The 13,995-nt window shown below is 39.9% G+C and overlaps 1 protein-coding gene across 1 annotated transcript; it reads left to right on the top strand.

Annotated features, from left to right (window-relative positions):
* The first annotated feature begins 1,065 nt into the window (after nt 1-1,065).
* LOC138889943 (uncharacterized) lies at nt 1,066-1,701 on the top strand. The gene has a single exon (XM_070173290.1). It carries the CDS (start codon nt 1,066-1,068, stop codon nt 1,699-1,701), a length of 636 nt encoding a protein of 211 aa, XP_070029391.1.
* The last annotated feature ends 12,294 nt before the right edge of the window (nt 1,702-13,995 follow it).

Below are 13,995 nucleotides of genomic sequence, written 5' to 3'. Positions count from 1 at the left end.
TGTTTGAGTCGTGCTGCTTGTGTGTTTGTTTGAGGAGGAAACTCTGAGCCTCTTAATTGCTCCCATTATGTGAAAGTCCTAAATGTTTTGACTGTCGCCTTAGAATTTTTGCCTTTCTAAACCTTAGGGGTACATCTAGAACTACCTATAGGTAGATGTCCTAACTCTCTCCAGGACCATTAAGAAAGGACGAGTAGCAGCACACAATAGGAATCATTGACCAAACACTCGCTTTGCATGACCAATAAGGGGATAGGAAGGGTAGACATGAGCTATGATGACTACGCGTTAATGTCATGTATAGCCCCTCATTGAGGAGTATTTACCGGAAATTGCATGGGGTGATCCTATAGGATAAACAACCTAGGACCCCTCTTTACCAAATCCTTCCTTTATTTTATAACTTGTTCAAACCTTTATCTTACTACCTGAATTATCCAACATGCTTTACTTGCAATTTTTTTGATTCAACTATTTATATGGACTAATTTGTGAATATAAGTTCGGCCGGGACCCACAGTTGTGGACCAAGAGGGGTGCCTAACACCTTCCTCTCGAGGTTACTTTGAGCCCTTACCCTAATCTATGGTAATGCAAACCAACTCAAGAGTTAATCGCTCTAGGTGCCCTAACACACCATAATCTGTTAGGTGGCGACTCTTCAAACACCTAATTCCCAAAGGGAAATGAGTCATTACACCCCGTAAATGTCGAAACCCAGACCTCTTCCCCCGTCAAAAGGGGAGGGTAAAAGGGGGCACGACACCTATCCTTGATCCACAAAATTCAACTAATGATCACCACTACACTCCAATCCCCCGCACCCACCAAAATAATCCCATATACGTGGAAACCTTACCCCATGCTACTCAGCCAATCTCATACACTCCTGAATTCATCGAGAAGGACCTACTCATTAAGAACATGGTAGAGGAGCTCAAGAAGCTCACAAGCCGAGTCCAGGGTATTGAAGGAGGCAAAGGAATTGAGGGTTTAAATTATGAGTATCTATGCATTGAGTTGGACGTGGGACTGCCGTAAGGTTACAAACCTTCCAAGTTTAAGATGTTTGACGGAGCGGGTGACCCAAAGGTACATTTGAGGACATACTATGATAAACTCGTGGGAGTTGGGAAAGATGAGAGAATTCACATGAAACTATTCATGAGGAGTCTCATTGGAGATACCCTATCTTGGTATATCAGTCAGAATCCCAAGAAGTGGGTTAATTGGGCAAGCATGACATCAGACTTCATGGACCTATTCAGGATTAATACAAAGAATGCACCAGACGTCTTCTACATACAGAACCTTAAGAAGAAACCAACAGAAACTTTCTGCGAGTATGCTACGCGATGGAGGTCAGAAGCTATAAAGGTCAGGCCGACACTAGAGAAAGAGCAGATGACCAAATTTTTTGTCAGGGCCCAGGATCCACAATACTATGAAAGGTTAATGGTCATCGAAAATCACAAGTTCTCCGACATCATCAAACTCGGGGAAAGGATTGAAGAAGGGATCAAGAGCGAGATGGTAAACAATTTTAAGGCGTTGCAGGCTACGAATAAAGCATTACAGTCAGGGGGTATATCAAAAAAGAAAGAAGTAGGGGTAGTGATGGTGGCCCAATGTCCAAAATCTCCACTCACATACCAAACACCTCCACCCATATACCAACCTTCACCTCCTAGATATTCTTAACCTGCTACCGCCTATCACGTTTATAACACCCAGCCACCCTATTACCATTTACCTCTAATGCGTCAAAACTATCAAAAACCCAGACCCAATTTTGATTGCAGGCCGCCCAGATAATACACCCCTATAGTTGAGCCCATCGAACAGCTATATGAAAGACTAAAGGCTGCCGGATATGTCACCCCTATTCCCGCTGTCGCCATGGAAAACTCCTCCCAATGGGTCAACCCGAATAAAACATATGCATACCATTCCAGCATGAATGTGCATACTATTGATAAATGCCGCACTCTGAAAGAAAAGATTCAAACCCTGATTGATACCAAAGTCATACAAGCAAAGAAAACCATACCAAATATCTACAACAATCATCTCCTAGATCATAGAGGTGAAAGAGTAAATGTGATAGAAACTGATGAAGAATGGGATCTCGAAGGGTCGATTGGACTTATTTGGGAAGGTGATGATCCTAAACCTGCAGTCACACTCACTCCTATTGTGGTACAGACACAACCACCGGTCGAAGTTAAAGTAGCCACATCGCCCCTATTTGAAATTGAAATAACAACACATGCGACTACACCTACTCCATTTGAAGTAGAAGTAGCTACACCCTTTACTGTGACGGTGGCATCCACACCACCTTTCAATTCCAATGCCATACCTTGGGATTATATTGCCAAATATAGGAGAAAAGGAAAAGCAAAATGGAAGAGTCTGGTGCTGCACAGGGGATGACCAGAACTGGAAGAATCTATACACCTGAAAATTTGGGAGGGACAAGCAAGGAAACTGCTGCCAAACAACCCATCATTAAAATTGGTCCAAATGATCTCTGGAGGAAAGTACAGGCAAGGGAATACTCTATCGTTGATCATCTGAACAAGACTCCCGCCCAGATATCCATCTTGTCACTGCTGCAAAATTCTAAGGCGCATAGGAATACTCTGATGAAGGTGTTGAATGAAGCTTATGTGCCTAACAACATCACCAATGGAGAGATGGCCAACATGGTAGGGCAAGTACTGGTCCACAAGATCACCTTTCATGCATATGAACTACCACCTAAAGGATTAAGTCACAACAAGGCACTGCACATCACAATACAGTTTGAGGACAAATTCATCGCTATAGTCTTAATAGATAGGGGTTCAAGCCTCAACATTTGTCCATTGACTACTCTAAAAAGGTTGGGTAAAGATTTCTATGAGATAAGAGTAGGGAGTATGAATGTGAAAGCATTTGATGGGTCTCAAAGGGCTACGATTGTAGAAATCAATCTTTGTTTACAAATGGACCCGACTTGGTTTGATGTTGAGTTTAAAGTATTAGACATATCTTCTACGTACAATCATTAACTAGGAAGACCTTGGATACATGCCGCTGGAGATGTGGCTTCTACGCTACACCATGCCGTGAAGTTCGAATGAAAACATCAGGAGGTAATCATTCACGGAGACGGAAGTAATCCCATTTACACCAGTCATGTCATGACCCAAACCGATGGGCCTCCGATGGGTGCTTGAGTCCTATCTGTCAAACACCCCTAAGCATGTGTCTAAGATATGGACTCGAGTAACACCTGCTGAATTACAAAAATAACATACAAGAAGGAAACATGCCTTCAAGGCATATGTATGTATATAGGCATAATACAGTGGGAGAGCCGGCAAGGCTGCTATAGACAACTATACATTCAAAACTGAAAGCCGACAAGGCCACATACAATCCAACTAGACATACTGTCTACAGACATCTAATAGAAACATAACTGTACAAAGACGGGACTAAGCCACGTCATACCCATATATATATATATATATATACATACACAAACATATCGTACCAAAATCAAAGTAGCTCCGAATCAAGTGGAGCACGCCAATTCTCGCTGCTCAAGAATCCTAAGAAGGGGACGATCAGTTTGCCTACCTGCACCTGCGGGCTTGAAACGTAGGCCCGTGAAATAGGGCGTTAGTACGAAAAATGTACTGAGTATGTAAGGCATGAAAATTAGTACGTAAAAGACATAGATGAAACATGAAATAAGGAAACACATCTTTAAATCTGAATAACTTTGTAAATTCTAAAACGTTTATAATGTGATGCTCGTGCGTATAAATGTCGTGCCATGCATAGGTATGGGTGTACATAATATCATCAAGCCACTAAGGGTATCCCATCATATCATCTCGGCCACTGTGGGGAACATCATCAACATATACCAGCTGATCAGGTGGTGGTGCGTATATAACGCCGTAACCTTTTCCATATCTCATATATATATATATATATACATATATACACGTATATAATGCCATCTGGTCATGGGTTAATGCACATGGGTAAAATATATGAAATATACGTAATAATCTAAATATTCCTTTCGGATAAACTTTTCCAACTGCGTATTATTCTGAGACCCATGAACAGAAAATAATAATAATTTTCATGGGGAATCAAGAATATAGACACTCCTAATAATTCTATGAATAGAGTAATTTATGGAAACTGTGTGTTTGCTCATTTCTTTAGTATAATTTGAACCATGCCAAAAGAAAGAAGGGAGGGGCTTAACATACCTGGAATAGGAAAAACTCCGTATAATATTCTTGGTGAAGATTGCACCGTACTCTTTTAGAACAGCAAAATTTTATATTGCTATTATTTCAACAAATTCTCGTTGGAAGCTTTTCAGAATCGAATTTTTGCTTCTGCTCCAAACTTATTTGAACTTAAGAAGGAGCTGATTTTGCTCTAAACATATTTGAACTTTAAGAAGAAATTGCTTCTGCTCTTTATCGCATTTGAACTTGAAGAAGGAATTGATTTTGCTCTCTAATGTATATGACTAATATGACTAAGACTAAATGAATTACACGTTTCCTGCCACTAAGCATATATGGCCAATTGGTCATATATTTGGATAGTTTGTCTATTTCCACGTGAGGGGTGGGATGGAGTGGGGTGGAGATTATAAACTTTTACTCACGTATTAGTTAACTGGGTAGTGTCCCGTTACCCGATAATTAACCAATTACCCGCATAATTTAAAAATTCCCCCAAATTAATTAAAATTCTACTTATTTTTAATATACTATATATATACGTTATACATTATACTACCGTGGTCATATGGTACCTTGCATGGTACTAGTTCATAATTATCGGGTATTATTGCTCGACCCGTATTTTATCCCAAATTGGCCACTTTCAACGAAACTCGTTTTCTTTAATTTGTGTACCCTTTATCCTTTAGGACAATTATTTATCGCTTGTTATAAATAACGTAAATACGTTAACGTCAAAATGATCTCATCCCCGAGTCTATGTCAATTAACTGAAGACGAAACTTTTGACGTACGAAAACGCGAGATGTAACATCCTTCCCCCCTTAGAAACATTCGTCCTCGAATGTTTAACCTTCCGGGATCTATATAACCTTGGCAGAGTCGCCCTTGGTAATAATACTACAACCAACTCTTCCTGTAGAGACTTAATAATTCAACGCCACCTAGGACCATGACCATCAATAACGAAAATGGCCTCACATGACCAATGATAATAACTAACACCAGAATCCATACACGTACTTTAAGGTTATGACGTCTCAGTCGGATCCTTCTCTTGAGGAGGAAATAAGTAGAGATATCTATACTTCATGTCTTCCTCGGCCTCCCAAGTCACTTCTTCCACATTGTGGTTTCTTCAAAGTACTTTTACCGAAGCTACGTCTTTCGTTCTCGATCTCCGAATCTGTTCGTCTAATATAGCAATGGGAAATTCTTCATATAATAGTTGCTCTGTGCCCTGTACGTCATCAACTAACACAATTCTGGAAGGATCTCTGATACATTTATGGAGCATAAACACATAAAAGACTGGATGTACAGACTCCAAGTCTGAAGGCAAGTCTAATTTATATACTACCTGGCTTACTTTGCGTATGATCCTTTACGGTCCCATGTACCGAGGGCTACATTTTCCTTTCTTTCCGAACCTCATAACAGCTTTCATCGGTGATACCTTTTGGAATACCCAGTCCTCCACCTGAAATTCCAAGTCTCATCATCGATTATCTGCATAAGCCTTCTGACGACTTTGAGCTGCCAATAGCCTTTCCTGTATAAGCTTAATTTTCTTGATTGCCTGCTGTACCAATTCTAGTCCTAGTAACGTAGTTTCCCCAACATCGAACCACCCTATCGGTGACCTACACTTCCGTCCGTAAAGAGCTTCGTATATAGCCATCCGAATTCTAGAATGCTAGCTATTATTATATGCGAACTCAATAGGTGGCAGATGATCATCTCGACTACCTTTGAAGTCTATCACACCAGCTCATAACATATCCTCAAGTGTCTGAATAATGTGATCATCCTGTTCATCTGTCTAGGGATGAAATGTTGTACTAAGACATACCTGAGTCCTTAATACCCTTTGGAAGGACCTCCAAAAATTAGCGGTAAATTGAGCTCCTCTATCCGAGATAATAGATACAGGGACACCATGCAATCATATTATCTCCTTAATATAAAGCCTCGCATAATACCCTGAGAAATATGTAGTTCTAACGGACAGAAAATGGGATGACTTTGTAAGCATATCAACAATCACTCATATTGAATCGAACTTACGCTAGGTACGAGGTAAGCCTACAATAAAGTCCATATTAATTACTTCCCATTTCCACGTCGGAATCTCCATAGCTTGTAATAAACTACCGGGTTTCTGATGCTCAATTTTAACCTGCTGATAGTTAGGACACTGAGCAACAAACTATGTTATATCCTTTTTCATTCCGTCCCACCAATACACTTCCCTGATATCATGATACATCTTTGTTGCTCCTAGATGGATAGAATAACGAGAATAGTGAGTTTCTCCCATAACCTGCCGACGCAACCCTGCAACATTAGGCACACATAATCTTACTCGATATCAGAGGATCCCATTTTCTGTAATTTCAAATGGTGCCTTCTCATTCTGAGGGGTGGTATCCCTATAATGAACTAACACAGGATCCTCGTACTGGCGTTTCTTTACTACAGTTACTAACGAGGATGTTGTAGGATCCTGAATACTGACCCCAATATCACTTGAGTCCAGCAACCGAACTCCAAAACTAGCTAGCGGATGAACCTCATGGGCTATTCCCCTCTTTTCTGGCTATAAATACAACAGGCTACCCATATATATACGACTGAGGGCGTCGGCTACTACGTTCTCTTTCCCTATATGGCATGAAATATCAACGTCATAATCTTTAAGTAGCTACAACCATCTTCTTTGACGTAAATTCAATTTTTTTTTGAAGATATACTGGAGGCTCTTTATGATCCGCATAGATACCAACATGAATGCCACACAAGTAATGTCTCCACATTTTTAGTGCATGAATCACCAAGGCTAACTCTAAATCTTAGGTCAGGTAGTTCTTCTTGTGCTTACTTAGTTGTCCAGAAGCATAAGCTACAACCTTACTAAGCTGCATCAGCACACGATCCAATCCAACACTTGAAGCGTCACAATAGATAACATAACCATCGGTCCTTTCTGGGAGCAGTAGAACTTGTGGTAAAGTTAACATGTCCTTCAATGTCCCGAAACTCCATTCACAAGGATTGGTCCATTGAAACTTAGTTCCCTTCTGAGTTCACTTACAGGGGTATCCTAAATTTTTTACAATTTGGAAATTCCCCTCTTTGGAGGCCCAAATTCATCCTTTATCCATCATAATTACGCCCTTATCCCACTATTAGGGTAGTATTTCATCTTTTAAAACGTTACTAGTCTTAGACTCCTTTAAGTTCTTTCAGGCTATGCTGAGCCTTCTGTAACTTAGAGAAATCATCAGCTTTCTTATGAACTTATCCCCAAGGACTTATCCATTCTCGTTACCTTTTTCATTCATCTTTTCTTATCCTTCCTCTGTTTTCCTATAACCTTGACGCTCTATCATACTTTAGCTTGCGACCTGCACATGTCTATTTATACTTATTCGAAACCTTTCTTCAACTTACTTACACCATAGATTTCCTTATGTTATTCCGGAACATCAAGCGAGACACCACATACCACTTTGGTCGAAGGGGCTTAGAAAAAAAGAAAATCCCGTTACAAGTTTCCTGTAATAACCTGCCAAACGGAGAAGCTACGAACCTCCGTACGGTGTTGTGGGTCTAGGCCAAGTTTTCAATGCCTCACTCTTTTGTGTATCCACCTGGATGCCTTCCCCAAAATGATATGCCAAAGGAAAGCTACAGAGATCAACCAGAATTCATGTTTAGTGAATTTTGCATACACTTCCCTTTTTGTAGAACTTTGAGCATAGTACACAAGTGATCTGCATGCTCAGCCTCTAAACGAGAATATACCAATATATATCGATGAAAAATACGATTGCAAACAAATCTTAAAAGGGCCCAAACACACGGTTAATCGAATCCATGAATACTACTGGGGCATTGGTCAAATCAAACAACATAACATGAAATTCAAAATTCCCGTATCTGGTCCTAAATGTTGTCTTTAGAATATCTTTATCCTTAACCCTTACCTGATGGCACCGGGACCTCAGGTCTATCTTTGAAAAACACTTGGAACCTTACAACTGATCAAATAAATCATCAATTCTCAGGAGCGAGTACTTATTCTTGATCGTCACCTTATTCAGCTGCCTATAATTAATACACATTCGTAAGGAACCATCCTCTTTTCTCACAAACAACACAGGTGCTCCCCACGGTGACGTACTAGATATGATAAAACCGTTTTCCAAGAAATCCCCTTCATTGTTCCTTTAACTTGTTCAGCTCTGCAGGGGCCATTCTATAGGGAGGAATAGATACTGGATGAATATCTGGTAGTAGTAGGTCAATGACAAACTCAATTTCTCGCTCTAGCGGAAGACCTGGAAGCTTCTCGGGAAAAACATCAGGAAGCTCATTGACTATAGGAAAGAACTGAATGGTTGGTAACTCTACTTCCACACCCCAAAACCAAACTCAGTGATAAATATAGTCCTTTCTGATTATCTTTCTTTCCTAGGAGATAAATTTACCTCTTGGCGATGCCGTATCACCTTTCCATTCTAAAACAGGCTCTCATAGGAACTGAAATCAAACCATCTTTGATCTACACTTGATGTTAGCATAACAAAAGGCCAACCAATCCATACCTATTATGATATCAAGTTCTACTCAACCAAACACCGCGTATCTTATCCTTCTTTATTATCAAATTTATCACGGGCCATTTCGGTCCACATCCGTATATGTAGGCAACAATATTAAAAAATAACTTGCATAACTAATTTAGGAAAAGGGTTTATATACATAGGGGTCGACTAGGCCGTAAAAATGTCATACCCAAAACTATATACATGATAATGTCTGCAAAACCTCTAAGTAGGCATAACCATAATATATACAAGTCGAGACGGGGTACCCTACGTCCTCATAAAACAACCTGACACACTTAGAACCTTGATTTGGTAGTATTCCAAGAAGAGATGGAACTCATCAACCAAAAACTGACACTTGGAGGAAGTCTAAAGTAGAGGGTCCTTGCCGCGTCCTATGTAAGAACCTCAATCAAACACACTTCGAAGCAAAATCTTCATATCTTTATTGGTTACCTTCCTCCTCTTGGCCTGAATACTATCCGCTTCGTCTGCATATCCCATAACATACACTAGCGAACCTTGATTGACAGACTCCCAAGACTGTGGACTATCTGGCACCTCAGAAGAGCTGGTGTCCGCAAATGTCATGACATAATTTTGAGCCTGAGGAAAACCCGGCTGTGCCAATCCATGCATTACTTCCCTCATACCCTGATCAATGGGCTGTGATAATGAAATTAAGGGCCTTGTCAAGGGCGGAACTCCTCTCACCCCATCTATTGCCGGAGTGGTCGAAACAACTCGAATGAATGACTCAGATGGATCCTCGGATAGATCCTCCTCAATAGATTCCATGATCTCCGATGGGTCTGAATCCATAGTACAACTTATCTCTCTTTCTAAAACCATTGCATCCTTCTGACCAGTGCTAGCGGCTGTAGTCTTCGGAGGCATCACTAAAAACGTAACACGTCGTTAGGAACACGAACGCTCATATTGCACAATCTAAGATAAGAAGAGAGGATAACATCTTGTATGTCCTGTAGCCTCCTGTTTATAAGTGTGGTGCACAACACACCCATAAACAAAACTCTACTAGACACGGTATGTAGACAACCCTAGAACCAAACTGCTCTGATACCACTTTTTGTCACGACCCAAACCGATGGGCTGCGACGGGTGCTTGAGTCCTATCTGTCAAACACCCATAAGCATGTGTCTAAAATATGGACCCGAGTAACACCTACTGAATTACAAAATAACATACAAGAAGGAAACCTGCCTTTAAGGCATATGTACGTATACAAACAGAATAGAGTGGGCGAGCCGGCAAGGCTGCTATAGACAACTATACATTCAAAACTAAAAGCCGACAAGTCCACATACAATCCAATTAGACATACTGTCATAGACCTCTAATAGAAACATAACTGTACAAAAATGGGATTAAGCCACATCGTACCCATATATATATATATATATATATATACATGCACACACACAAACGTATCGTACCAAATCAAAGTAGCTCCGGATCAAGTGGAGCACGCCAATTCTTGTTGCTCAGGGATCCTAAGAAGGGGGACCGTCAGTTTGCCTACCTGCACCCGCGGGTATGAAATGCAGGCCCGTGAAATAGGGCATCAGTACGAAAAATGTACTGAGTATGTACGCATGAAAATTAGTACGTAAAAGACATAGATGAAACTTGAAATAAGGAAACACATCTTTAAATCTGAATAACTTTGTAAATTCTGAAACGTTTATAATGTCATGCTCGTGCGTATAAATATTGTGCCCTGCATAGGTATGGGTGTACATGATATCATCAAGCCACTGAGGGCATCCTATCATATCATCTCGTCCACTGTGGGCAACATCATCAACATATACTAGCTCATCAAGTGGTGGTGCGTATATAACACCGTAACTTTCTCCATATCTCATATACATATATTTACATATATACGCGTATATAACGACATCTAGTCATGGGTTAATGCACATGAGTAAAATGCATGAAAAATACGTAATAATCTCAATATTCCTTCCGGATAAACTTTTCCAACTGCGTATTATTCTGAGACCCATGAACAGAAAATAATAATAATTTTCATGGGAAATCAAGAATATAGACACCCCTAATAATTCTATGAATAGAGTAATTTATGGAAACTGTGTGTTTGCTCGTTTCTTCAGTATAATTTGAACCATGCCAAAAGAAAGAAGGGAGGGGCGTAACATACCTGGAATAGGAAAAACTCCATATAATATTCTTGGTGAAGATTGCACTGTACTCTTTTAGAACCGCAAAATTTTATATTGCTATTATTTCAATAAATTCTCGTTGGAAGCTTTTCAGAATCGAATTTTTGCTGCTGCTCCAAACTTATTTGAACTTAAGAAGGAGTTGATTTTGCTCCAAACATATTTGAACTTTAAGAAGAAATTGCTTCTGCTCTTTATCCCATTTGAACTTGAAGAAGGAATTGATTTTGCTCTCTAATGTATATGACTAAGACTAAATGAATTACACGTTTCCTGCCACTAAGCATATATGGCCAATTGGTCATATATTTGGATAGTTTGTCTATTTCCACGTGAGGGGTGGGATGAAGTGGGGTGGAGATTATAAACTTTTACCCACTTATTAGTTAACTGGGTAGTGTTTCGTTACCCGGTAATTAACCAATTACCCGCATAATTTAAAAATTCCCCCAAATTAATTAAAATTCTACTTATTTTTAATATACTATATATATACATTATACATTATACTACCGTGGTCATATGGTACCTTGCATGGTACTAGTTCATAATTATCGGGTATTATCGTTCGACCCGTATTTTATCCCAAATTGGCCACTTTCAACGAAACTCGTTTTCTTTAATTTGTGTACCCTTTATCTTTCAAAACACTTATTTATCGCTTGTTATAAATAATGTAAATACGTTAACGTCAAAATGAGTTCATACCCGAGTCTACGTTAATTAACTAAAGACGCAACTTTTAATGTACGAAAACACGAGATGTAACATGTCAAACTATCTCGGTTGTCGAGAATAGAAGAAGTTGGCTGGAGAAACATATCACTGCATCAAGCGTGTCAATGCAATTGAGAAAGATAAATGGTAGAGCAGCAAAATAGAAAGCATACTGGCATGGTCAGGGTATGAACCCGGCAAAGGGATTGGGAAGGAACTCCAGGGCATTACCAAACCGGTATAGTTGAAATGTCATGGTATAACTTTTGGGCTTGGATATCAGTATACATGGCAAGAGTATGATGATTGGTCGCCTCCATGGCGTGGTCCCTACTACCCTCTCAAGCAACTAATGCCGCATCTGAGTCAGACCTTTCACCAGGCCGACACAATATGTGGATCTGAAGAGGAGGAAGCTTTGGCTGGGCTAATGAACCTGTTTCTAGAAGACAAAGATATGGATTGCAATGTGATAGTTGAGGAGGAGGAGGAAGAAGGACTTACAATTCAGACGGTGGAGAAGGGAGCATTTCTCAGGAACTAGACCGCCACGCCATCAAGGGCTAGACGAGTCCCGGGGTAGCATGGCTACTAATGCTATTTGAAAAAAATAAGTCTTTTTGAGCATTTAGTTTTTAAAGTATCTTCCTTTCAATATTTTGTTTTGAAAAACATTGTTTTGAAGTCATTCGGACGATATTTTGTTTAACGTTTCAGCATTTATCAAATAATTTGATATTTTATTATCGTTATCTTTCATATATTTCCTCTACAACATTATTATTTATTACCATGATGAACCAACGAATGTGACATGTAATGAGACATCGCAATGTAAGGATAGTGACTCGGAAGAAGAGGATGAGATACTTGAGGAAGTTATCCGATATTGAGAATTTTGAGTACAAACCTATGTCCAACCTAGACGAAACCGAGGCAATCAATTTGAGAGATTCTGAAACCATCAAAGAGACTCGCATAAGTATTCACCTATCACCGTTAGAAAAGAAAGAATACACTCGCTTCCTGGAAGAATATAGAGATATTTTTTCATGGTCATATGATGACATGACCGACCTGAGCACATCCATAGTGGCTCATAAGTTGCCTGCCAATCCAATGTGTCCGCCGGTGAAGCAGAAACTCAGAAAGTTCAAACTAGACATGAGCCTGAAAATCAAGAAAGAAGTCACTAAGCAGATCAAAGCCAAAGTCCTCAGGGTAGTTGAGTACCCAACTTGGTTAGCCAATATCATACCGGTTCCGAAGAAAGACAGAAAGTCAGGGTGTGTGTTAACTATCGAGATTTAAATAGAGCAAGTCCCAAGAATGATTTTCCACTGCCAAATATACACATTCTGATCGACAATTGCGCCAAGCATGAACTCCAATCCTTTGTAGATTGCTTTGCGGGTTATCATCAAATTTGGATGGACGAAGAAGACGCAGAGAAAACAACTTTCATTACACCATGGGGGTGTACTGCTACAAAAATGATGCCATTCGGCTTGAAAAATGCTGGGGCCACCTATATGAGGGCCATGACGACCATCTTCCATTATATGATACATAAAGAAATAGAAGTATATATCAGACTTGAGGAAATTCTTTGACAGGCTATAGAAGTACAATTTAAAACTGAACCCTGCAAAATGTGCATTCGGGGTTCCTATAGGAAAATTGTTGTGATTCATCGTCAGCCACCGAGGAATCAAGTTGGACCCGTCAAAAGTTAAAACTATCCAAGAGTTATCACCACCAAAGAGCAAGAAAGACGTGATGAGCTTTCTGGGACTCCTCAATTACATCAGCCGCTTCATAGCAAAGTCCACAGTAATATGTGAACCAATCTTCAAAATGTTGAAAAAGGATGCTAAATACAGTTGGACCAAAGATTGTCAGAAGGCTTTTGACAAAATAAAGGAATACCTTACCACACCACCAGTCCTAGTCCCGCCGGAACCTGGGAGACCTTTTCTACTCTATTTGTCCATACTAGATGGGGCTTTTGGCTGTGTTTGGGACAACATGACGAGACAAGAAGAAAGGAGCAAGCCATATATTACTTGAGTAAGAAATTCATACCTTATGAAACACGGTATTATCTGCTAGAACGCACTTGTTGTGCTTTGACATGGACAACTCAGAAATTGTGGCATTACTTCTGTGCCTATACCACATACCTC

Source organism: Nicotiana sylvestris, chromosome 4, assembly GCF_000393655.2.
Source record: "Nicotiana sylvestris chromosome 4, ASM39365v2, whole genome shotgun sequence".
Classification (NCBI taxonomy): Eukaryota; Viridiplantae; Streptophyta; class Magnoliopsida; order Solanales; family Solanaceae; genus Nicotiana; species Nicotiana sylvestris.
This window is presented reverse-complemented; position numbering and strand designations above follow the sequence as displayed.